The sequence below is a fragment of the Macrobrachium rosenbergii genome, chromosome 44, assembly GCF_040412425.1.
Source record: "Macrobrachium rosenbergii isolate ZJJX-2024 chromosome 44, ASM4041242v1, whole genome shotgun sequence".
Taxonomy (NCBI): domain Eukaryota; kingdom Metazoa; phylum Arthropoda; class Malacostraca; order Decapoda; family Palaemonidae; genus Macrobrachium; species Macrobrachium rosenbergii.
In genome coordinates this window covers 27,788,070-27,813,069 of record NC_089784.1, presented here as the reverse complement: position 1 = coordinate 27,813,069, position 25,000 = coordinate 27,788,070, and the positions used below count along the sequence as shown (strand labels likewise).

The window sequence follows — 25,000 nt, the reverse complement described above, 5'->3', positions numbered from 1 at the left end:
ATCTGATAATTGTCTCAAGACAACTGCATTTAAAACTTGTTAGAAGTGAAGATTGTAGGAACGACGATTGAATCTCACTGTCGTAGAATAGTACTATAAAGCAAACATACTGAGAGAGAGAGAGAGAGAGAGAGAGAGAGAGAGAGAGAGAGAGTCAGTCTTGATCCTGTGGGTGGTGTGAATGCCCCCGCTGAGACAACAGGTGGCTACGATGGACATGAATCCCGATTTCGTATGTTAAAATACCGTAGAGTTTATATCTTCGTAATCAATAACTAAACCACCTTCCCTTCCTCTCCTCCAACCGCCCCCGCTCCCCCTCCCACACATCTCTTATATTATGGTAATAGTAGACTACATCGTTTGAAAACGTTGGTTTTTTGAGCAATCATCCTACATTTTCGCAGCAGGAACTGGATTATACTTGACAATTTTGAAACGAGATTGTCATATCCACGAAAGCGGCAAATTTTGGTAGAAGTTTTCCTTCCTCAGGTGAGGAATCACCTGTGCTGCTTTGTCAGGTGTGTCTGATTGCATGCCTGCATCTATTAAGAGTCACATAAAGTTCCAACACATGTTTTGGACGTGTGTGTTTTAGCATTTAAGGTCGGAAATAGTTTTATTCTGTGTCCGTTGTTTGTCATTGATATGTGTTATTGAAAAAGGTGCACATTACAAAAATGAATACGTGGATAGATGACATAGTAGTCATTGAAATATGTGACGACGTAGAAAAGGGTAGCTAGGTTTTACTGTAGGACCAAATGTCTAATCGCGTGCATATTCATAGTTCATATTAATGTACTTTTTTTAGTTTCCTCTTCTGTACTGGTCTACTTTCGAGGCCATTATGCTTGTAGAATTTTGCCCATCCAACTAGGCTTTTGATAATGATGGTTGTATATACTGTATTTTACCTACTATATTTTATATATTTATAATTATATATATATATATATATATATATATATATATATATACATACAGTATATATATTATAATACATACATACATACATACATACATACATACATACATACATACATACATACATACATACATACATACATAAACACTTCATAATGACCCCAGAGCACCTCTGAACACATTGCATACAAAGATTTAAAACGTTAAACTAATGTCCCAATGAAAAGTATTTTTAGCATCAATCTTTAAGAGAAGTATATGCATATATATATATACATATATATATATGCATCCACTAATTAAGACAGCGTTTGACCATGTAGTGGCTTCTTAGTGTGGTATTTGATTGTGGTCTAAGGAAGTCCATTTGCGAATTTCTTGCTTGGCTACTCAACCAGCGGCTTATAATGCGCCTGTTAGTTTAGGCTCTCTGTGGTTAAGAGGTTTCCATATATCTTTTGCTGATCATCTCAAATGCATATTTGTGGTGGCAGGTTTCCATACATTTTTTTTTAAACTTAATTTATTTTGTTGTAGTGAATTTCTGACTCATGTTTTCTGTAATTGTTAATGTTTTGCTAATTGGAACGGGTGTTTAGCGTTAACGGCTGTTATATTTTTCCTTTAATGAAACTGAGTATTTTTGTTTTTAAATTATTGGTAATGATTTGTAACCAACATGTTACAATTTGTGCAGTTACGCTCATTGGTGGTAAGACTAAACACAATCGATTTTTCATATAAATGTGTTATGAACGTTAGTTAGCATATATATATATACAGTATGTTACAGGTAGCGAAACCAGGCATTTCGCGAATTGCCTGAAATTTCAGGCAGATAGCAAAATGCACTTAGGGATATTTGATCCCCCACGGCGAAACAGTGATTCACCTACACGTTTCGCCGTGTTTAGTACTAGCCCCTGAGGGGTCAAATGTATTTCGCCGTGTTTAGTACTAGACCCTGGGGATCAAATGTTCTTAAGTGCATTTCGCTATCTGCCTGAAATTTCAGGCAGTTCGTGAAATGCCTGGTTTCGCTATCTGCCCGTAACACATATACTTGTATGTCTTAATCTTTTTCATTCCTTTTTAGTAAACAGATCTCGTTAATTATAAGTGGATATTAAAGAAATACTAGCAACAGTAGGCAGTGCCCGGTACCTTTTGGTAATTCCGTAGATAGTAATGACAAGCAAGAAAATACATGGTTTTTCACACACACACACACACACACACACACACACACACACACACACACACTCTCTCTCTCTCTCTCTCTCTCTCTCTCTCTCTCTCTCTCTCTCTCTCTCTCTCTCTCTCGTGCGAGTACTGAAGACTTTTAAATCTCTTACAAAGTAAAGCCAAACTGTTAAAGATTTCAAAGTCCCTAATCCCTTCTTCTGGGAGTATGTGTGCGTGCGTGCGGGCGTGCAACTGATGCGCCCCAAACTTTGCAGGAGTCCCTATTGTTTCTGACAATCGCCACTACAGTACATACCCGGAAGTTCAAGAGGAACGGAGTTGAACAGAAGCTCCCGTTGTTGTCGGTTTTTTATGGCTCCAGATCCTTCCTCGCTCTTGACTTCTTCCTCACTTCCCCGAAATGCGCGCGAGCGTGTGTGCACGCTCACACACTCACCGACACTCACATACCAAACACATAAACACATGTCATCCAAGTTAGTTTTTTGTGCTGCATTTGTTTATATTTTTCACTTTCCGTGTTCTTCGCGGGCTGTGTGAAAATGGAGTTTTTCAAGCATAGGTTCATGTTTTAAGCTTTTCTATATTTTCAATATTTGAGAGAGAGAGAGAGAGAGAGAGAGAGAGAGAGAGAGAGAGAGAGAGAGAGAGAGAACGCACTGATTGATTGGTTTACAGAGAAACAGAGAGCCCAATATAATTTTATAGTAGTTCTCTCCTGAACTTTCCCTCAATATGGCATTTTAAGGAAGGAAGTGGAAGTGATGTGGAATTCCCTTGATGCCTATTGTTTTTTTATGGCTTTTGGGCTATTGTTTCGTTCTGTGACATGGGAATTCTTTTATTAGGTTTTTCGTGTGGCGTTGTATGCCGGGCTGTTGTAAGTTTTCGTTCAGAAGTCTTTGTATTTATGGAAATTAGTTTAATCGTTTATGTTATTGCACGCATAATCGTATTTTTGGTCAATAAAATCAGGTTTACTTTAAGATGAAACGACTCAAACGATGCGGAGAAAAGGATTTTATCTAAAGGTTTGAGTTATGTTTTATCTTACTGTAAACCTGAAGTTATTGAACATTTTTGCACGTTTGAATTATTTATGGTCTCTCTCTCTCTCTCTCTCTCTCTCTCTCTCTCTCTCTCTCTCTCTCTCTCTCTCTCTCTCTCACACACACATATATAAATATATACACATATATATATATATATATATATATATATATATATATATATATATATATATATATATATATATATATATATATATATATGTATATATACATATATGTATATGGAACCCAGGTGCGTTTCCCGCTCCCGGACATCAAAATACCTTCATAGTTCTTGCACTTAGATCTTAAGGCTTTGTAGTAACAAGCGTTTCCAAAAAAGCGCGAAGAATTCGAGAAGTTACAAGGGCATTGTGGCTATTATAGTTACATATATATATACATATATATATATATATATATATATGTATATATATATGTGTATATATATATGTATATATATATATATATATATATATATATATATATATATATATATATATATATATATATATATATATATACTAACAGGACTTCATTGAAACTGGATGGTATCTAGCGGAGATATTTATTCAATAAAAGTTACAAGATTTCCAGGACTAACAGTCATTGTCAAGTATCCGTCGACGGATACTTGACAATGAAGTCCTGACTTTTTTATTGAATGAATATCTCCGTTAGTCCTGGAAAGCTTGTAACAGATTTATTGAATGAATATCTCCGCCAGATACCATCCAGTTTCAATGATGTCCTGTTAGTAATTGTATTATTGCACAGATAACTGTGTGAGTGATAAAAATATATATATATATATATATATATATATATATATATATATATATATATATATATATATATATATATATATATATACGCACATATATATTTATCACGCATTTGAGTTCTTTTATGCAACAGAAATTCCCGTGTACTTTTATATTACATAGGTGTGTTACTTATTTCCATCAATAATCACCGCATGAATGTCACCTATCATTAACTCTTATAGCAACTGTATGGAACTGTATGAGTGATTGAGTTACAATCTTCCTCATCCTCCTCCTCCTCCTCCTCCTCCTCCTCCTCCCCTTCAGGAACCTCCACCTATTGAGAAGGTCTCCGAAGGGTCAACGACTCTACAACCCACCGCCCCCCACTCCCCCTTCTCCTATGTTTACCTCCAGCCTTTTGTTTACCTCATGCCTTTGTTTACGCACACATCTACTTTGATGTGTGCACTTTCGTTATAGTGAGGTGTAATGTGTACATACGTACGTCTGTGATATTGTACCATATATAATAATGTGTATAGACTACATGTATAATATATATATATATATATATATATATATATATATATATATATATATATATATATATATATATATATATATATATATATATATATATATATATATATATATATATATATATATACTATATATTGGTATATTTGTGTATTGAAGGTCTGTTAACTCAAGAGAGGAATAAAGCTGTAATTTTACGAAGATGTTAATTGAATATTTTGGTGTTACACCCGGCATCTGAATAATGACTGCATTTCTGGCTGTAATTTTGCTCTGGAAACGATTCTGTAATTCTGTAAGCACTGAAATTATGCTAAGTATGAATTGTAGGTTATTGTGTTTAGATATGGTTTCCTAAAGTTGAATGAATTTGTTCGACTTAAAGAACTGCAAGGATGAGAAAGAACTGCAAGGAGAGAGAGAGAGAGAGAGAGAGAGAGAGAGAGAGAGAGAGAGAGAGAGAGAGAGGGGGGGCGAGTATAGAAAAAAAACCGCCTCCCGACGGACAAAGCCACAACGGAAAATTGATGCTTGATTGACAACCGTGAATTTGACAACGTGAATTCTCTAACCGCAAACCCCCTCAGACAGATGGGTGTTCAAGACATGTGTATATGCCTCTGTGACTCTGTGAATGTGTTTGTTAGTGACTCTGTGAATGTGTTTGTTAGTGACTCTGTGAATGTGTTTGTTAGTGTATGTGCTTTGTTTACCGCTGTTTATGCCCATTTTCAGGAGTTAGTTAAGAAGTGAAAAAGAAGGGAATTTCTTGATATTCGAGTTAATTTTCCTTAATGAAATTGATCTTAATTGGACAATGGTTTCTTATTGTTTGAAACCCATCCTGGATTTCAGTGTTCAGGGAAGACGCGTTGTTTCTCCTTGTTTGCCGAAGAGGAACATTTTAACGACATGGGTGTGTTTAAGGATCACGCCCGTATGTGATTTGTCATTATATTAGCTCTTCAGTGAGCGCGGGGGTACATTGTTTTTGCTCGTGTTGCTGTTCTTTGTTGGATTTTAATCTTGAATAACTAACCGCTTCGAAAATAGGTTTGCATTGGGATATAAGCAGGAGCATGATGCTGGAATGAAAGTTCAAATGTTCCTCCTGTGACACTGCAGCTTCTTGTACCAACGCTCCCTTCCTCTCATAAGAGCAAGAGCCACCGTCCAACGAATTTAACTTTCAAATTCCTTTTTAGTTTTCTGAAAAGAAAACTTTCGTGCCGGCTGTATCTCTCCGTCCGCACTTTTTTCTGTCTGCACTTTTTCTGTCCGGCCCTCATATCTTAAAAACTAGTGGGACTAGAGGGCTGCAAGTTGGTATGTTGATCATCCACTCTCCAATCATCAAAAATACCAAATTGCAGCCCTCTAGCCTCAGTATTTTTTATTTTATTTAAGGTAAAAGTTAGCCATAATCGTGCATCTGGCAACGATATAGACCAGGCCACCACCGGGCCTTATTTAAAGTTTCATGGGCCGCAGGTCATACAGCATTATACCGAGACCACCAAAAGGTAGATCTATTTTCGGTGGCATTGATTATACGCTTTCTGTTGTTATCAATGTAACCGTACCGTCGGAAATGGGAGTAATGTAAGAGTAGGTCGAGACAGCAAGTCCCAACACAGGGACGTAACGTGCCGTTCTGGAAACCGAATTAAGATACCTTCGTTATGCTTAATCATATAGGAGACAATGGTAAGAAAGGTTGCAAACGTGGGTGTTATTTCTCGTAAACAAATAGAAATCAGGAGACACTAAAGCAAGGAGAGAATTCCAGAGCTTCGTAGTAGTGGGAAAGCATTAGCACATCTCCATTGGTGGATTTGAGGGTTTTAACGGATACAGAGTCCGCTAGCTGACCGGAACAGTGACCATAACAATATCTAAAGCGTGAAATTAATAATTTTATCCACCGGCTCCCGCTTTTCTTGCTTGACTCTCTCATAGTGTTTTAAATGCAAAAGTAATTCGTTAAGTATCTTTATGGTTTATAAGATTATTTTCGTCATATGCTCTTGAGATACATGCAAAAACTTATCAAATTACTCTCACTTTGCAAAAATATTTCGTAGGAAAATTTAATCAGCGTCTGACATTCCATGGATTATTTAAAGTAAAAAAAAATATTAAACATATATGTAATTGAATGCCAGTGAGTGGTACAGTTCCCGTTGAATACTGAATCTAACGTTTTACTTTCTGTTTAAAAGGAATTTTAAAAATTTACCAACTTTTACTTCACTGGAAACCTTTGTTAGATCGAGAGAAAGTAATTGTCAATTGACAGTGTGGACTTTTTTTAAGCCTTATCACTGTTCTCCATAAAAAAAAAGTGAACATTTTTTAGTGAAAGATTTGCTCATGATACCGCACGTCTGATTTTTGGTTCAGTTTGCGAAAGGAGCTATAAAGGCTATTTATCATTATCGTAACGGTTACTGTTATTACTGTGATTTACCATTGTTGTATTTGCTGTTGCAATTAATATTGTGACTTGTTTGTTTTCAGGTGATTGTTGTTATTGTTGTTGTTTGCTTTAGTAATAATTTTTATAACGATTGTTTATTTATTAACTTATGTATTCATTAATTAATTTATTTTTTACTTATTTTTTAAGTCAGTTGATACTATAATTGTTGCTGTTGTTTCTTTTTGTAATAATTATTATGACAATTCTTCATTTATTTATTTTTTTATTTATCGTTTATTGACTGTGGCGCCATCTGCGGAAAGGAAAGTCAAGTACCTGTAGTGTTTCCAAGGTGAGACTGGAGATTCTAACCGCGACAGGGAGCTGCTGTCCGTGTAAACAAATTTCTCCCATTTTGCATGATTTTTACCAGAGAAGCCCCGTCCGTATTTTTTTTTTTTTTTTCGCTTCCAGGGTGGACCCATGTACACCATGTTGTATTTTGAGTGACAGTGATGTGGTGTGTGTCTGAGCGGAGTTTTTCTTGTTTTTATGTTCTAATCAGGTTTAGCTCTAGCAGGAAATAAACAGCGAAGGAAATATTTCTTTCCTGCTTGGAAGTGTGTTAGTAGATTTGCAAATTCGAGTTACTTGGCTCTCTCTCTCTCTCTCTCTCTCTCTCTCTCTCTCTCTCTCTCTCTCTCTCTCTCTCTCTCTCTCTCTCTCTCTCTCATATATATAATATATATATATATAAATATATGTGTATGTGTGTATATATATATATATATATATATATATATATATGAACAGAAATATATACATACATACATACATATATATATATATATATATATATATATATATAACAGAAATATATACATACATATATATATATATATACAGAAAACTCGAACTCAATGAAGATTTCAAAGATTTCTTGACACTGAAGGTGAAGAAATTACCTATCGTCATTCGTTGTCGGGAAGTTTGTGAAATTGTGAATCCATTCATCTTTGGGAACTCACTCATTGGAGTTGTCGCTACAACTCATTCTGTATCGAGACTGGAATTTATAAGGGGGTGTTGAAGAACTCATCCATAGAGGGATTAAGTTGTGATTTTTAAATACGCCACAGGGACGCATTTAATACTCCCACTGAAGATAGGGCGTTTGAATTCTTTTGTTGGCTGGTCCCATTGACAACGTATATTTGTGTTATGTATATGATGTAAGCATTGTGTTGTGATACAAGTCGATTGTATAAAGGATATACTATTCGTAAATGATTCTGATATTATTATTATTATTATTATTATTATTATTATTATTATTATTATTATTAAAGCTGTCATCCTAGTTGACAAAGCAGAATGCTACCAGAGCCAAAAGGTTACAATTAACGTAGCAGCCAAGTAGCTCAGAAATGTAAAGAAAAAACTATATAAGGGAAATAATTAGGAAAAACAAAGGAGATAAACAAACAGTGAAATGAGACTCGCGTTTAAACATCATTATGAACTTCCTGTTGCGTACAACTTCGAACATGAATGTAGTTTTACTTAGATTGCAACAGTAGGTTTCGTAACAGGTAGTCTTTGCTCAAGAAATTAAGGAAATTTGTTTATCAATATTTTGATCACGTAATCATTAAGCAATTATTAGAGGCTATTGAAAGTTTTGTAGCAGAAGCATGTACTGTATATATCAGTTTTTCTCTTGTTGTCAAGATAGCGCCTAATTTTCTGTTATAATCGCACGAAGTATTCATATAATCGGAATGTTGCACAGTGTTGGATTCATGAGGATGATGATTATTTTTGAGATACAAGGCAAATTGTGTTGGAGAAATTCCGTGCTGGGTAGGTAGCTACCTGCGTAGTTTTTATTTCCACTGTTGCATGTTTAAATGTAATCAGGATTCCACAGAACTTAACCGCAGGAAATTATTTTATTTGGCTTTATTTTTTTTTTTTTTTTTGAGATGTTGATAATCATCAGCAGATTAGTTGATTTAAAGTTCGAATGCTGTTCCCAGACCGGGATACTGCGTGTCATTTCAGATGCTGTGTTTTCAAGCCCGGGTACCGTGTTTCAATCCGGGTGTATTGTTTCCAAGTCTGGAGACGGCGTTTCAGTCTGGATGCCGTGTTTTCAAATCCGGATGCTGTGTTGTCGAATTTAGGATCAGTGAATCGGATCCCGATGTGGCTTGGGAAAACCGAGTTTTGCTGGAGTCGGCCGTCTGTGAAAATGAACATTTTTATCAATCAGCCACCCAGATATTATCGCCGTGATTCTGGCCTTGTGTGACCTCATTCATTTGTTATTATTTTACAGTAAAGAAAAAAAAAGATTCTCCATAGCTGACAAAGATTGCAGCAGGTGGATACTGGAGTGTCAGTGGGAGGACAGAACCTCCCTAAAAAACCTCATGATGAAACTCATTATTCGCCCAAGGAACTTTTTTTTTCTTCTTCCGATTTCTTTCTCTTATTCATCACCGTTAGACATTTAAGGAAACAAGACAGTTGCTGCTGCGCTTCTCGCCTTTTCAGGCACGATCTGCAGCATTATCCCATTTGCAACGATAACAGTTCGGTCAAGCTACATTTTTTGTTATTCTTTTTTTTTGACACACGAAGATTTTGTTAACTTCTTCATATTTACAGATTGAGTATTATTATAACATTTTCAATCACAGATGTCCAAGCTCTCTCTCTCTCTCTCTCTCTCTCTCTCTCTCTCTCTCTCTCTCTCTCTCTCTCTCTCTCTCTCACACACACACACAAACAGGGGTAAATGGGCCTATTCACTAGTGTTAACATTATAAATGATTATAAATTATAAACTGTCTATACGAAAACCGTGCTAAATATACATTACTGATAAATGCCCGTGCGTTAATGAAAGTCAGGCACTAATGATAAGAAGGTCTGAAGAGAATTTCAGAGACTTAAAATAAACCGTAGCATCAGAAGGAATGGCGATTAAACACTTCCGTCGGATCTTTTTTTATTCATCCCACTCCCTCGCATAAACACTTGCTTCGACTTAGTCGTCATTCATATGCATCTTTCGCTTTTTATTTTTCTAAAAAGAAAACTATTATGCCGGCTTTGTCTATCGGTGTGCACTTTTCCTGTCCGCCCTCGGATCTTAAAAACTACTGAGGCTAGAGAACTGCAAATTGGTATGTTGGTCATCCGCCCTCCAATCATCAAACATACCAAATTGCAGCCTCTGGCCTAAGTTGGTTTGATTTTGTTTAAGGTTAAAGTTAGTCATAATCGTGCGTCTGGCAACGATATAGGCCAGGCCACCACTGGGCCGTGGTTAGAGTTTCTTGGGCCGCGGCTCATACAGCATTTTACCGAGACCGCCGAAAGATAGATCTATTTTAGGGGGACTTGATTATAAGATGTACAGAAAACTCAATTGCGCCGAAGAAACTTCGGCGCATTTTTTACATATTTTATCACTTATGTCAAGTATTTATCGTCGTTGTCATTTTTATCATCATTTTTATGCGACTGCCATCAGCAGCTAATTGTCGTCACCTTACTGCTGACGGTATGTCCCTCATTATTCAGCGCTGTTTATACCATCATCACTTTCATCTAAGTCATTACTGTCATCAGCGTCACCATTATCCTCATTATTTTGGGTATTATGGTAGTCACCAATCTCTTTACAGTATTTATAATTTCAAAAATTACTTATCATTTGCACGAGAAAGTTAACCGCGATTATGTTTGGTATTTAATCAGATTTCATAAACACAAGTAAAAACTGCGCTGAGGTTTCTTCGGTGCAATCGAGTTTTCTGTGTGTCGTATAATCAAGGCCACCGAGAATAGATCTATCTTTTGGTGGTCTCGGTATCATGCTGTATGAGCCGCGGCCCATGAGACCTTAAACAAGGCCCGGTGGCGACCTGGCCTATTTCGTTGCCAGATGCAAGATTATGGCTAACATTAACCTTAGAATAAAATAAAAACTACCAAAGCTACAGGGCTGCAATTTGGTTTGTTTGATGATTGGAGGGTGGATGATCAACATATCAATTTGCAGCCCCCTAGCCTCAGTAGTTTTTAAAATCTGAGGGCGGACAGAAAAAGTGGCGACAAAAAAGTGCGGACGGACAGACAAAGCTGGCACGATAGTTTTCTTTTTAGAAAACTGAAAAAAGTAATTCGTATGTTTTAAAGCGTTCATCTTGAAGTGTTATATAAAAGCAATGTTTATTTGTTTATTTTACTTTAAAGTATCGTACCGAGCTTTGAATCCTTGTTGATAGTCATTCTTGTTGACAAACAAAACAAAGAAAGCAAAAAGAGAAAAGGGTCAATACAACGGTCAAGGAGTAATAACGCTGAGATTGCAACTTTTTATTCAGTAGTTTTTACTTCGACTTCAGTCTCGGCCATTTCGCTACCAAGCGTGATTAACTACTTCCTCGAAACATTGAACGTGAAAAGCAGAAAATCTCTCTCTCTCTCTCTCTCTCTCTCTCTCTCTCTCTCTCTCTCTCTCTCTCTCTCCTAACGTTCCCTATGGCTTCAGGGCAACACGAACGCCACACATGGTCCCCATTCTGTCCGGTTTATCCGATTATCTTTTTCAAGAAACTTTCTGGTAGCTTATCTCTCTCTCTCTCTCTCTCTCTCTCTCTCTCTCTCTCTCTCTCTCTCTCTCTCTCTCTCACACACACACACACACACACACACACACACACACACACACACACACACACACACACACACACCGAAAACTCAGCTCATTTTCTTCTATTTTCCTTAAATACGGAGACACACTCTCTCTCTCTCTCTCTCTCTCTCTCTCTCTCTCTCTCTCTCTCTCTCTCTCTCTCTCTCTCACCTACACATAATCCGAAAACTTAGCTCATTTTCTTCTCTTTTCCTTAAATACGGAGACACCTCTCTCTCTCTCTCTCTCTCTCTCTCTCTCTCTCTCTCTCTCTCTCTCTCTCTCACACACACACACACACACACACACACACACACAAAGGAAAAACTCAGATTCATTTCTTCTATTTTCCTTAAATATGGAGACTCTCTCTCTCTCTCTCTCTCTCTCTCTCTCTCTCTCTCTCTCTCTCTCTCTCTCTCTCTCTCTCTCTCTCTCTCTCTCAGAAGCATTTTCAGAGCAGACTCTCAAAATGAAATAACAAGTCGCCGACACCTTAGACCGTGACGGGAGTGGAATGAATATAAGAAGCTCGAAGAAAGTGTAAGAGTCATTTCCTTTTAACGTTACGGTTGATTAAAAGGCATTACCTTGCCAGTTGAGGTAGGCTCCAAAATCCTCTTTTGACCTTCCTCTCATTAGCGCCCGACTTTAATTAACGCATAGGCATTTATCAGGAATGCGTATTTAGCACAGTCATTGTGTAGAAAGTATGTAATTGCAGTTTATAATGCTAACCTCTTGTACATCGGCTCATTCACTCATGTTTGTGTGTACGTGTTAGAGAAAGAGAGTGTGTGTACTTGTTAGAGAGAGAGAGAGAGAGAGAGAGAGAGAGAGAGAGAGAGAGAGAGAGAGAGAGAGAGAGAATTTACGAGTGTTTGTGTATTAAGTGTTTGGGTGAAAGAGAGAGAATTTAGACAAATTTTTCGTGTTTGTGTATATGTGTTAGGGTGGGAGAGTAAGAGAATTTAGACAATTTGTAATTGAAAACGTTGTAATCTCAGACTCACAATTTATTTTATGACGGAAGCAAAATCTTCCCGTGTAAAAAAAAAAAAAGCAAATAACGTCATGAAAAGCGTCACCGTAGCGTTATTATTACAAATTACAAATGGGATAATTCCGCAAATCGTGCCTTTAAGCGAAAGTGGCATAGCGCTGTCTCGTTTCCTGTGTCTAACGGTGAGGAACAAGGGAAAGAAAGCGACAAAAAAAAAAACAAAGCGCCTGAGGCGAATGAAGCGTTTTATCGTCGGGGTTTTAGGGTGGTCCTTTTCTCCCACGACACTCCAGTGTGTCCACATACCCCAATCTTTGTCGGCTCCGTAGGGGGTTAGTGCCGTCAGTGCACCTCATGCGGTGCACCGTGAGCATCACTTCAGGTTCTTTGCAGCGTCCCTTCGGCCTCTAGCTGCAACTTCTTTTAGTGCTTTTACAGTACCTCCCTTCATATTCTCTTTCTTCCATCTTACTTTTTAGTGCAACTGAGAGGTTTTTCTCCTGGTATACCTTTCAATCCTTTCACTATCAATTTCCATTTCAGCGCTGAATGACCTCGTAGGTCCCAGCCCTTGGTCTTTTGGCCCAGATGCTATATTTTATTCTGTTCCAATCTTTGTCGGAATCAGTTTTGATTGTACGTTGTTCACTTTCAAATATAGGTAACGTACGCTGTACGGTGCGTCTGGATTTAATTGAAATAGTCTATGTTGATGTCTGATGAATGTGGAAAATCATACGCTTGGAACTAGCCGTTTTGAACGGAATTGAGATAGTGTACTGTATTAGTGTGATGATTGTATATATATTTATATATATATATATATATATATATATATATATATATATATATATATATATAGAGTGTGTGTGTGTATGTATATATGTATATGCATATATACATATATCTATATATGTATATATATATATATATATATATATATATATATATATATATATATATATATATATATATATATATATATATATATATATATATATATATAGATATATGTGATTCGTTCATTTATTTAAATGTTTGTTTATTTTTTTATTTATACTAGTTAACAGTTTTGGTTTTACGCTCGATAAGGTTTCTGGGCCTCTCAGTTAATTCCCCCAGTTTCCTGTGATGTTAAAAAAAACCTGCCTTGTTCACACGTCCCATTGAAGCATCCAATTTTTCAATGGTATTTCCTGAGAGACTAGGTCACCCCGTGGGTAACCTGAGAGACTGGGTCACCCCGTGGGTAACCTGAGAGACTGGGTCACCCCGTGGGTAAACTAAGTACAGAACTGATATAGTAGTACCGAAATGTTATGCTCCTACACCGAGGATTTCATTATTCTCTCTTAAATGCAATTTGAGAGTTTGTAATTTTTTTCAGGTAAGAGACATTTAAGATCATCTTTAAATTCCTTTTGTACATAAATAAATATATAAATAAATATATATATATGTATATATTTATATATGTGTGTCTGTGTGTATTTATATTTAAATTTCTTATATATTTATATATAAATCCCATCTGTCGAAGGTAAATGAAATGAGCTTCTTAGTGAAGCTGAAATACTTCTTTTTCCGGTTCTCAGCACAAAGAGTAAATATACTTGAGTCTTTTTATCGTATTTAGCCAACTTATTGGCAAAGTAAGTGATCACTTGTTCGCTTCCAGTGTCCCATTAGGCATCTTTTATTTAAGAGCCTTTCTATCTCGCTCACAACAAAAAGAACACTTGATTTTCCGACGCTACTTCCTTTGTTTCCGCAAGTAGTAGTAGTAGCAGTGGTAGACGGGATTTTTCTTTGAAACGGCTCCTCGATATTCGCTAGCCCTTGACTTGGGCTTTATACAGTCCCACGCTCGTTTTGTGTACGATCCTTGGCTAAACTTCTCTCGAGAAAATAGAGATTATCCATTGACGCGTGACCGTTTCGTTAACGGTTGCTGGGAAATAGGTGCCATATACGACCGGAAAGATTCTAGATTCACGAGAGCCGTGTGAACCGACCATAATAGTAAACAAACTTCAGTTCAGCGCCTTGCTTTGTTGACCGTAAGAGAGTGACACCAGTTCAGCGTTCAGATTTTTTTTTAGACAAATTAGATTAGTTCTACCATCTAAACCACACACCCTTTTTTTCATTAAGTTGACGTACATCTTTTCATCTCGAGAGAATGTTAAGGTTGTTCTTCGTTTTATGTGGGAGTCATATTCTGTCATTTGTTTTCACATATCTTTGGTTAACCGAGAATCCGAAACCAATTTGTTCGTAGTATTTGAACATCAAATATATCTGTAAATATGGATACAGATATAAATATGTGTGTTGTATGTATAGGCAGTCGCATACAGTGCAGAGTACTGACAAATCCCTAGTTAAATGTCGCTATATATGTGTTTGCACGATTGTCATATGTAGTATAAATTGTGGAAAATTTCTTGAAGCAGAAAATATTGAAAAGTATAAAATATGAGACTGCAGATTCACAGAACTTGTTTGGACAGACTGATTTATGTATACAATAATTATAACGCACACACAGCATGATATAATACATTTGTTGTAACTAACATAGCTTTGGCTGTGCTCCAAGTGGAGCACTACAAAATGTGAGCATGTGCTTGCGTGCTTGTTCGTGATGAGAGAAAGAGAGAGAGAGAGAGAGAGAGAGAGAGAGAGAGAGAGAGAGAGAGAGAGAGAGAATTTGTTGTGAAGTATTAAATCACCAAGCACCATCAGGGTGTGTGTGTGTGTGTATGTGTATATATGTATATGTATGTGTTCCAGTTTGTGTATGAGAGAGAGAGAGAGAGAGAGAGAGAGAGAGAGAGAGATGAATTTGTTTTGAAGTATTGAATCACCAAGCACCATCAGGGTGTGTGTCTGTGTGTATATATATATATATATATACCGTATTTGTGTGTGCATGTGTATATGTATGTGCTCTTGTTTGTGTATGAGAGAGAGAGAGCGAGAGAGAGAAATTTGTTTTGAAGTATTAAATCACCAAGCATCATCAGGGTGTGTGTTTGTCTGTATGTGTGCTTGTTCGTGCATGAGAGAGAGAGAGAGAGAGAGAGAGAGAGAGAGAGAGAGAGAGAGAGAGAGAGAGAGAGAGAAATTTGTTTTAGTATTAAATCACCAAGCATCATCAGGGTGTGTGTTTGTCTTTATGTGTGCTTGTTCGTGCATGAGAGAGAGAGAGAGAGAGAGAGAGAGAGAGAGAGAGAGAGAGAGAGAGAGAGAGAGAGAGAGATAGACTTTGTTTTGAAGTATTAAATCACCAAGCATCAACATGGTGTGTGTGTCTGTATAAGTGCTTGTTCGTGTATGGGGAGAGAGAGAGAGAGAGAGAGAGAGAGAGAGAGAGAGAGAGAGAGAGAGAGAGAGAGAGAGATAATCTATTTGTTTTAGGTATTAAATCACCAAGCATCATCAGGGTGTTTGTATGAGTATGTGTCTGTGTTCTTGTTTGTGTAAGAGAGAGAGAGAGAGAGAGAGAGAGAGAGAGAGAGAGAGAGAGAGAGAGAGAGAGAGAGAGAATGAATTTGTTTTGAAGTATAAAATTATCAGGAACCATCAGGTCCTTCATTTGTTCCCATCATCGTCTGAATGCAGGTCGCTTGAATCATGCAATGTAACGATACATTGTACTATTTTTTCGTGATCTAAAAGTGGCTTCCACGTTTCATGAAGCTTAACTCATTTTATATTCCTCATATTTTACTTTTATTTGGTTTGTTTTACCAAAATCCATCAGCTTATATTACGCATTTGCGCTATGTACTGTTCTTTTACGAGTGTTGAGTGCTTTTGGAGGTCGTGTAATGTGGAGGTCTGTTTGAGCTATTTGTTTTGATTGTATTTTTTGGGAGGAGGTTGAATATTGCGAGGTTGATATTTGCAATATGAAACGGAAAGAGTTATAAACTGGGAATTGTATATCATGGACGGAAAGAATCCAAATGTGGAGTGGAAACAAAATTTGTTGAGTCCTCAAACCACAATATATACATACTTATATATATATATATTAATATATATATATATATATATATATATATATATATATATATATATATATATATATATATATATATATATATATATATATATATATATATATATATATATATATATATATATATATATATATATATATAAGCGAATCCCACAGGAAAATGACAGGCAGAAGTAGAGTACTGAACTTCTGTCTGTCATTCTCCTATATGGATTCATATATGCACTGAAGTCAAGTGCATCTACTGTGATTTTTTAGCAAAAAATATATATATATATATATATATATATATATATATATATATATATATATATATATATATAAATATATATATAAATATATATATATATATATATATATATATATATATATATATATATATATATATATATATATATATATATATGCATGCATGCGTATATAAGTACAACGTATAAGGGTATGGAAACAACAACCACGTCAGTATCAAGAAAAACAGGTTTAAATTCTTTCTGGAGTGAGTCATTTGAAATTAAGTTCAAATTGTGAGAAATTTCCGTGTTAACTATGTTTCTTATTTACCACCATACTTGCTCACACTAGGAGCCAAAGCCCTCTAGGTTGCTAAAAGTGGGCCCAAGCACGCTTCACCCTCGTAAAAGAGCAGCATAAGATGTGTAATGCAAACAGGTGTTACTTCGTAACGTACACCTTTGTAAAGAGGCCAGTTATTGTTTACGAAAATACTGATATCTCTTGACACATTTAGGTATGTACATAAATGCTTTTGAGTATAATTTTGATGTCATAGAAATTCGTCTGACTCTTATGACAAGTATTATAACACTTTTTAAGTTTTTTTGTTTTACTTATACAGTGCTTTATTTTGTTGTATGTTTATTTTCGTAACTAATACAGTGTTTTATTTTCTAGTAACTTTGTCAATGGGCTATATGATGTATTGGAAAAAATTATTGATCCAAGTCTCGAGAGAGATTCTTTATAATATAAAGATTTCGACATCGATTCGTTATAATATGAAAGATTGCGAGTAGCCTTATGCCAGCAAAGGCTCGTGCTTCCACGAGTACAGTAGCCCCTTAGTGTAGGATTGCTTGAAGTCACAGACCCAGTTAGAATAGAAAGCAGAAAGTGATGAAATTGTCACGAACAAACACATTTGTTTGTTTGAATGAAGATGGATTTTTTTTCTTTTTTCTGTTTTATAAGTTGGCCGCTCTATTTATTGCCTCTGGGAAGTTGATAATTTGATAGATAGTTCTTGAGGAAAATACAATTTTCTTAAAGCTTCCTGGGCGTGAACGTGAACGAACTGATAGAGGCCCTTAGTGGATGTGAGTGACATTCATTTTATCAGTATTGTGCACATGCAGCTGGAAGCATTCGTAGCCAAATAGGTTATGTAAATACATCGTGCAAACATTCGCGATTTTCAATTTGGCCTCAGACTTCTTTGTCAGAGGCGTTTATCCTCAGATGTAAGCCTAGTTATGTACACATTTGGGCGTACTTAAATGCAGACAGACATTCATAGTTCTACACACACACACACACACACATATATATGTATATGTATGTATGTATGTATATATATATATATATATATATATATATATATATATATATATATATATATATATATATATATATATATATGAGAGAGAGAGAGAGAGAGAGTCTACTGGTCATTTTTACCAGATACTCGTGTACATGTAATAACCGCAGTGCCCTCTTAACTTATCGGATTCTTCGCACTTTGTGGATACGCTTGTCACCACAAAGCCTAAGATTCGAATGGAAGAAAATGTAGAAATTCTGACTTCCGTAGCAGGATTTGAACCTGCATCCGGAGTATCAGAAGGAGGTCACGTTACCAACTTTGCAGTGCATGCATGTGTGCCCTTTTTCCCATTTTCTAAGAAATAGTTGGTACTGGCAGAGGGAAACGGCCATTTGGTATCTCAGCAAGCCTTTTGACTCTACCAGTTGTTTGTACCCATGGGTGACACTGTGAGCGATAGTCTAGTCTGGGAGCGAACTCATTCATAGCAGTCTATAGCTGAGTACTGTATCACTCATATATATATATATATATATATATATATATATATATATATATATATATATATATATATATATTTATATATAATATATATTTTTTATATAATTATATATATATATATATATATATATATATATATATATATATATATATATATATATATGTGTGTGTGTGTGTGTGTGTGTGTGTGTGTGTACGGCATACAGTATGTATAAACATAGCATTGACATTTGCATTCATTTTTATTATTTCTCAAATATATATGAGCGAAATATTCCAGACTGTTTTAATAGATTAACCTCACTTTACTGCTTGATGGCGGTTGCATGGTCTTGCGGTCATGACAACTAACCTTTAACAAGAGTATTTTCTGTGTAAAGCAAGATCATTTCACCATTACTGCCCTTCCAGTCGATGTACTTTTACTCAGGTTATTTTAATCATGAATTTAGACTTATTTTGAATGTGAATTGAGATTTTTATTTTTAAATTTAGATTGGCTAAATACGTTTTGCGTTTCTTGTTTGAAAGACTATTGGCGCATCATTGCTGTTCCATCTGTAGTACTCGTATTTATTTTTTTTTATTTCGATCCAAAGTAAAACTGCTTGTAATGTTATTACGTTATGTCTGCGTCTGTTCAGTAACTGTTTCTGCCCAGTTGTTTACCTCGAGAATGACGTTAGACGTCTTTCATTTGGACATCAACCTCCTGTTCCACCTGAGAGCGGTTTCAAAAAAAAAAAAAGAAGAAAAATGAGATGGTGCCCCTCGGCCCATCGTCGGTTACTATCCACTCTCTCTCTCTCTCTCTCTCTCTCTCTCTCTCTCTCTCTCTCTCTCTCTCGTAATGCCTTTTAAACCCCCTGCCACCCGGCGAACGGTCCTTCGTGCCCGATGGCGGCATGACCACACGAGTACTGCCACTACTACTATTAGTATTACCGGCACTCGGTGGAGAAAAGGAGGAGAAGTAAGTGGAGGAGGAGGAGGAAGCGTCTCCCGCCCATCTTGCGGATGTGCGGTTCACCCCTGGATCGACACCCAGTCGATTGTCGCCCACTGGTGGTGTTAGAAGAGGCGGGCTGTGCGAGCTCTGGTCGCCAGTTTTAGCGTACGAGGTTTAGTGGGTTTTTACCAGTGAAAATATTGTTTGTTAGTGTCGTGATCATCGCTTGAATCAGATTTGGAAAGTTTTTTCTGAGGTGCCTAAGGAGAAGTTTACAGTGATTGTTTTTGGCCACGTTACGTTGATGTTTTCGAAAGTAATGAAAGACTGTGATAAGGAAAAATGTTTTAATAAAAGTTCAGTTGTAGCTTGTTAGTATTTTTTTACATGGTATTAGAGCTATTAATAATAATGATAAGTGCATCCATATTTATTTTATATTTTTCCGGTCATTGTTTATCAGATAAAGCAGTGTTTCCTTTATCATCTTTACTGTCATATATTGCTTTTATCGCTAGAGATAGCTCGGACAGATTCTTTCGTAGTGTTGTTAATTTTCTGAAATATTTACCTTTGTAGGTGATCATTTCTCTAAGCTTTATATCGGCGTCAGGAAACCTGGTCGTTTTGACGCCAGATAACATGCAGTCAGTCACTCAGGAAACTGTTCTGGACACTGTCGCTTAAATACAAATTGAATGCAGTAACTTGCTGCCTAGTTTGTTTCCGTACACGTGCATGGAGTTCCCTTGTGTTGACATGGCTATTATTCAAATATGTGTAAATCTCTACTTTCGTCAGGTAATGCATTTTATGAGAGAGAGAGAGAGAGAGAGAGAGAGAGAGAGAGAGAGAGAGAGAGAGAGATTTAACATCCTCGAAATAACACTGCACTTAAGATAGGGTTGGGTGGTGTTTACAAGTCACGTACGGTAGATAAAATATTAAGAGTAACGCAATGACCATTTCCACCGTTCAAACCCGTAATGAATCTAGCGTCAACTGAGCACGATCTTCAGATGACTTGATTTTTAACGGTAGTGGTTCTCCTCAGAACCACAATTGCCTCCTCCCTCTGATTGATTACATATATGAGAAGAATCCCATTGATATATGGACGGCATAAAGAAAATTCTGATTTAAGGGATTAAATGCAAAACAGGAGCTTTCGACCTTTACTATGGTCCTCTTCAGCTGGAGAGGACCCCAGTGAAGGTCTAAATTTCCCGGTTTACGTTTATTCACTTCAAGTTGGTTTTATACACTGGCTTTTTTCTTAACTGTGCAAGACAAACCAGAAGAATGTGTTTTACTTGGTTTTGTACGCTGACTTTTTTTTAACTATTGAAAACAAACACAAAGAATGTGGTTTAATTGATTTTATACACTGGCTTTTTTCTTAACTGTTCAAGACGAACACGAAGAATGTGTTTTACATGGTTTTATACATTGGCTTTTTTTTAACTATTCAAGACAAACACGAAGAATTTGTTATTATTACTAGAAAATCAAGTCATCTTTTTAGCTTCTAGAGAAGAGACCCGTTTCACCATTTTAAACTCTTGACAGTTGTTCTCATCGTCAAGCTCCCGCTAAACGTGAGAGAATAGTTCAACTCGCACCCAGAGGTTTCAGAAACTTGTTTATTCGTCCGAGAAAACTCGCGGTTCGTTCATTTGAGGCCTCGTCGAGAAAGCGCGTCCATTCGAACTCAACCCCAATTAGGGTTGTATCCTCAAGGAGAACGTTCACCTAGTTCTTGGTCGTACTCGAAGGATTATTTTTTTTCTCAGGTTACCTTAGGTGGTGAATTTAATTTAAGCCTTGTGTAGGCACGGGCTGTTGCCTCTAAAGCTGCCAGCGATGATAACTAACTTTTAACCTTGTTGTATTTATAGTTTATGATATTTAAAGTTTTATGTTAACAATTTCCGTGAACATAGATATTCAGGCTAGACCATTTGCTAATGTTTTTAACTGGAGAACTTATTTTGAGATTAATCTATGACATTTTGTTTCAAGTATAAGTTTTTGTCGCCAAAAAAGGCTAACAACTGTCATTTCTACTATTGAAAGTTAGCTTGAATAGCGACTGTTCATACAGGCTTTTCTAAAGCTCTTAATTTTTTTCCGTAAGATGTTGCATGGTTTTATCAAGGAACTTACAATCATAATTTGTTTATGTGACGTCAGGTTTGCGTTGCTGTTGTTTGGATGTTCGGTTTTGGATGATACTGTTCCAACGAGCTTTCTTGATGGTCATTTTGAAACTTCGATCTCACAGAAACAGTCACATCGAAATGAAACAGCATCAGAAACATTATTCATTGTTTGTTTATCTCATAATTAAATGAATTAAAATGACCTAACAATGAGAAAAGGGAAGGTAGCGTATTTTTTATATGTATTATATACGCTTATATACATAAAAGATCGTCTGAGTCTTATATTTTTCCCTTACGCACAGCTGAGAAGAATTGATTCATTCTCTCTCTCTCTCTCTCTCTCTCTCTCTCTCTCTCTCTCTCTCTCTCTCTCTCTCTCTCTCCTGGGCCAACTTGCAACTTGAACCTATTACAATAAGACGACAGCTTTATCGTGTTTACACATAGTTATCCATGCGTAAACTGTGCATTGCTCAACATTTTTTCCATCCTCCTTCCGTATCCTACCTCCCCCCCAAAAGGTCCACGGCATACCCACCTCCCCCAGTCCTTCATGTGTCTGCGTCTGGTAGCATTAACCGAATGTAGGTCCTGGGGGTATTGAGACAGCGTCCATTGTATTGTGATTGCTATCTCGCCATTCGGCTCATCGTTAAAAGCGTATTGCCGTTGCTCTCTCTCTCTCTCTCTCTCTCTCTCTCTCTCTCTCTCTCTCTCTCTCTCTCTCACAGGTGACTGGACAGACGACCTTAAGGGAAACGTAGCCGCTATGTTTTATCGCCTCTGGAAGTGTGTCTGGAAAACAAGGACTAACTCATTTTTAGGTTCCCTGTTTGTTGCCCTTTTAAATTATAAATTGTAACTAAGTTATTTCCCAGTTTAATTAGTAAATAAATGGTTTGTCAACTACTGAATACAGAACCATTTTTTGCGACATATATTGGCGGACATAAGAGAAGACCCTTGAGAACACCACCCAATCAAATACAGACTATACAGAGAACAATGGTTTACCGAAGGGGATATTTCAAGACAAACCATTAATCACAATTATTAACCACATAATCGTATGCAAAATCCTTCATTCGCCTTCCAAGGATATCGTGGGTTTTGGCCGGTCCCGTTATTAAACGGAAAAGGGTGATTAATCAGTACCCCGGATGAATGGGAGGATTTATAGAGACGCCTACGGGGCTTCGGGAGAGAGAGAGAGAGAGAGAGAGAGAGAGAGAATCCAATTTTTTTAGCGTTAAAGGCTTTATCTTCAGTCGGTCACCCGTTACTTCATACCCGTTCTTGGCGTAAAGGGTCATTCTTGACTCGCCCTGAGCCGCCGTACTGGATCTCCCAGTTTTGCAGCTTGAATGAGACTAGTTTCTAGGGTTGAACATTCACAGGTGGATCCCTTTAACGAACGAGACAAGTTTCCAGGGTTGATTTAGGGTTGAGCATCCCTTAATGAGACTGATTTCTAGAGTTGAACATCCCTTAATGAGGCTAGTTTCTAGGATTGAACATCCCTTAATGAGGCTAGTTTATAGGGTTGAACATCCTTTAATGAGGCTAGTTTCTAGGGTTGAACATCCCTTAATGAGGCTAGTTTATAGGGTTGAACATCCCTTAATGAGGCTAGTTTCTAGGGTTGAACATCCCTTAATGAGGCTAGTTTCTAGGATTGAACATCCCTTAATGAGGCTAGTTTCTAGGATTGAACATCCCTTAATGAGGCTAGTTTCTAGGATTGTTAATGAGGCTAGTTTCAGGATTGAACATCCCTTAATGAGGCTAGTTTCTAGGGTTGAACATCCCTTAATGAGGCTAGTTTCTAGGGTTAGCATTGGCAGATGGATCCCTTAATGAGACTAGTTTTTAGGGATGAGCATTGGCAGAGGAATACATACTTATTTATACTAAAAAAAAAAAAGCATTGCCTTGTAGATTTTATCTGTTATATGCTGTATGTTTTTGCATGGGTGTTCTCTGAAGTGTGCTGACATCTTATATACAGCATTTCATTATTTGCATTCTTATTATGCGTTTTTTGTAAAGCATTTAGAAGCCTGCCACTTTCAGTGCATTGAGGATTCCCCTTAAGTCGACTTCCTTATTTGTGCATATGTCTTATTTATAGTTTTTCATATCGAGTAGAGGCCTGTAACTTAGAGATATATATTTCGAATTATTCAAGCATGGAAGAATTTCTTCATTTTGAATCATTAAAGTATGGAAGAATTTCTTTATCTTGAATCATTGAAGTATGGAAGAATTTCTTATGTATTTTCAATCATTAAAGTATGGAAGAATTTCCTTAGTTTTGTATGTGCGTGTGTATGTCGGTTCGCTTTCGTATGCTTGTGTTCGTATTACAAATCTACATATTCATTTATCTTAACGAACACGATTACTTCACATGTTTGCCGATATGCTTGGTGAAAAGAACTTGAAACTAATGGATCTAATTGAACATATCGCTCCAATAATCAATGTATTGATTATTTCAGTAAAATAAAGGTCATATTATATCTTTGAGCAGTGATTTATATTGTAGGGCGATCAGTCTCGTTCAGAAAAGTGTATTGGATTTAATCAAATCAATAAAACACCAAATAAAAACAAAAAAAGAAAATCACAATTTCCTAATAAAACTTGTAGAGTGTCGTCCGGTGTAGTGGAAAATAAATTGAACAGATAAACAAGAAATAAAGAGCAAGATGATCGGGGACGGCAAAATTGGGAAGAAGAAGATGAAATTCAAAGAGTATTGCCGAATTGTCATGTATCTCCCGCCGGAGGAACCCAAGAAGATCATGAGGAGGGGCAGCAAAAAAAGGTGAGATATATACGTCTTGCAGTGACCTTGTGATGACATTATTCACGTTTTTGGTAACGACAAGGCCTCATATTGCGCATACACACACATACATATATATATATATATATATATATATATATATATATATATATATATATATATATATATATATATATATATATATATATATATATATATATATATATATATATATATAATATATATATATATATATATATATATATATATATATATATATATATATAAATAATCGACGTACGCTTGTTTAAAAATCCATTCACTGGGGCACAGACAAAATACAGAATATTGTTGGAAAATAAGGAATTGGCATTA

The 25,000-nt window shown here is 36.4% G+C and overlaps 1 protein-coding gene across 8 annotated transcripts in view; it reads left to right on the top strand.

Moving 5' to 3' along the window:
* The window catches only part of mwh (multiple wing hairs), a 302,166-nt gene that overhangs the window by 256,048 nt on the left and 21,118 nt on the right, over positions 1-25,000 (top strand). The window contains exon 1 of one of the 8 annotated variants that reach the window (XM_067088145.1): positions 24,432-24,664. The exons of the other annotated variants lie outside the window; for them this stretch is intronic. Within the exon in view, the coding sequence (XP_066944246.1) occupies positions 24,546-24,664 (119 nt within the window). The 5' untranslated portion in view covers positions 24,432-24,545. Of the gene's footprint in view, positions 1-24,431; positions 24,665-25,000 lie in introns of those variants that run through there. 8 annotated transcript variants of the gene reach the window in all.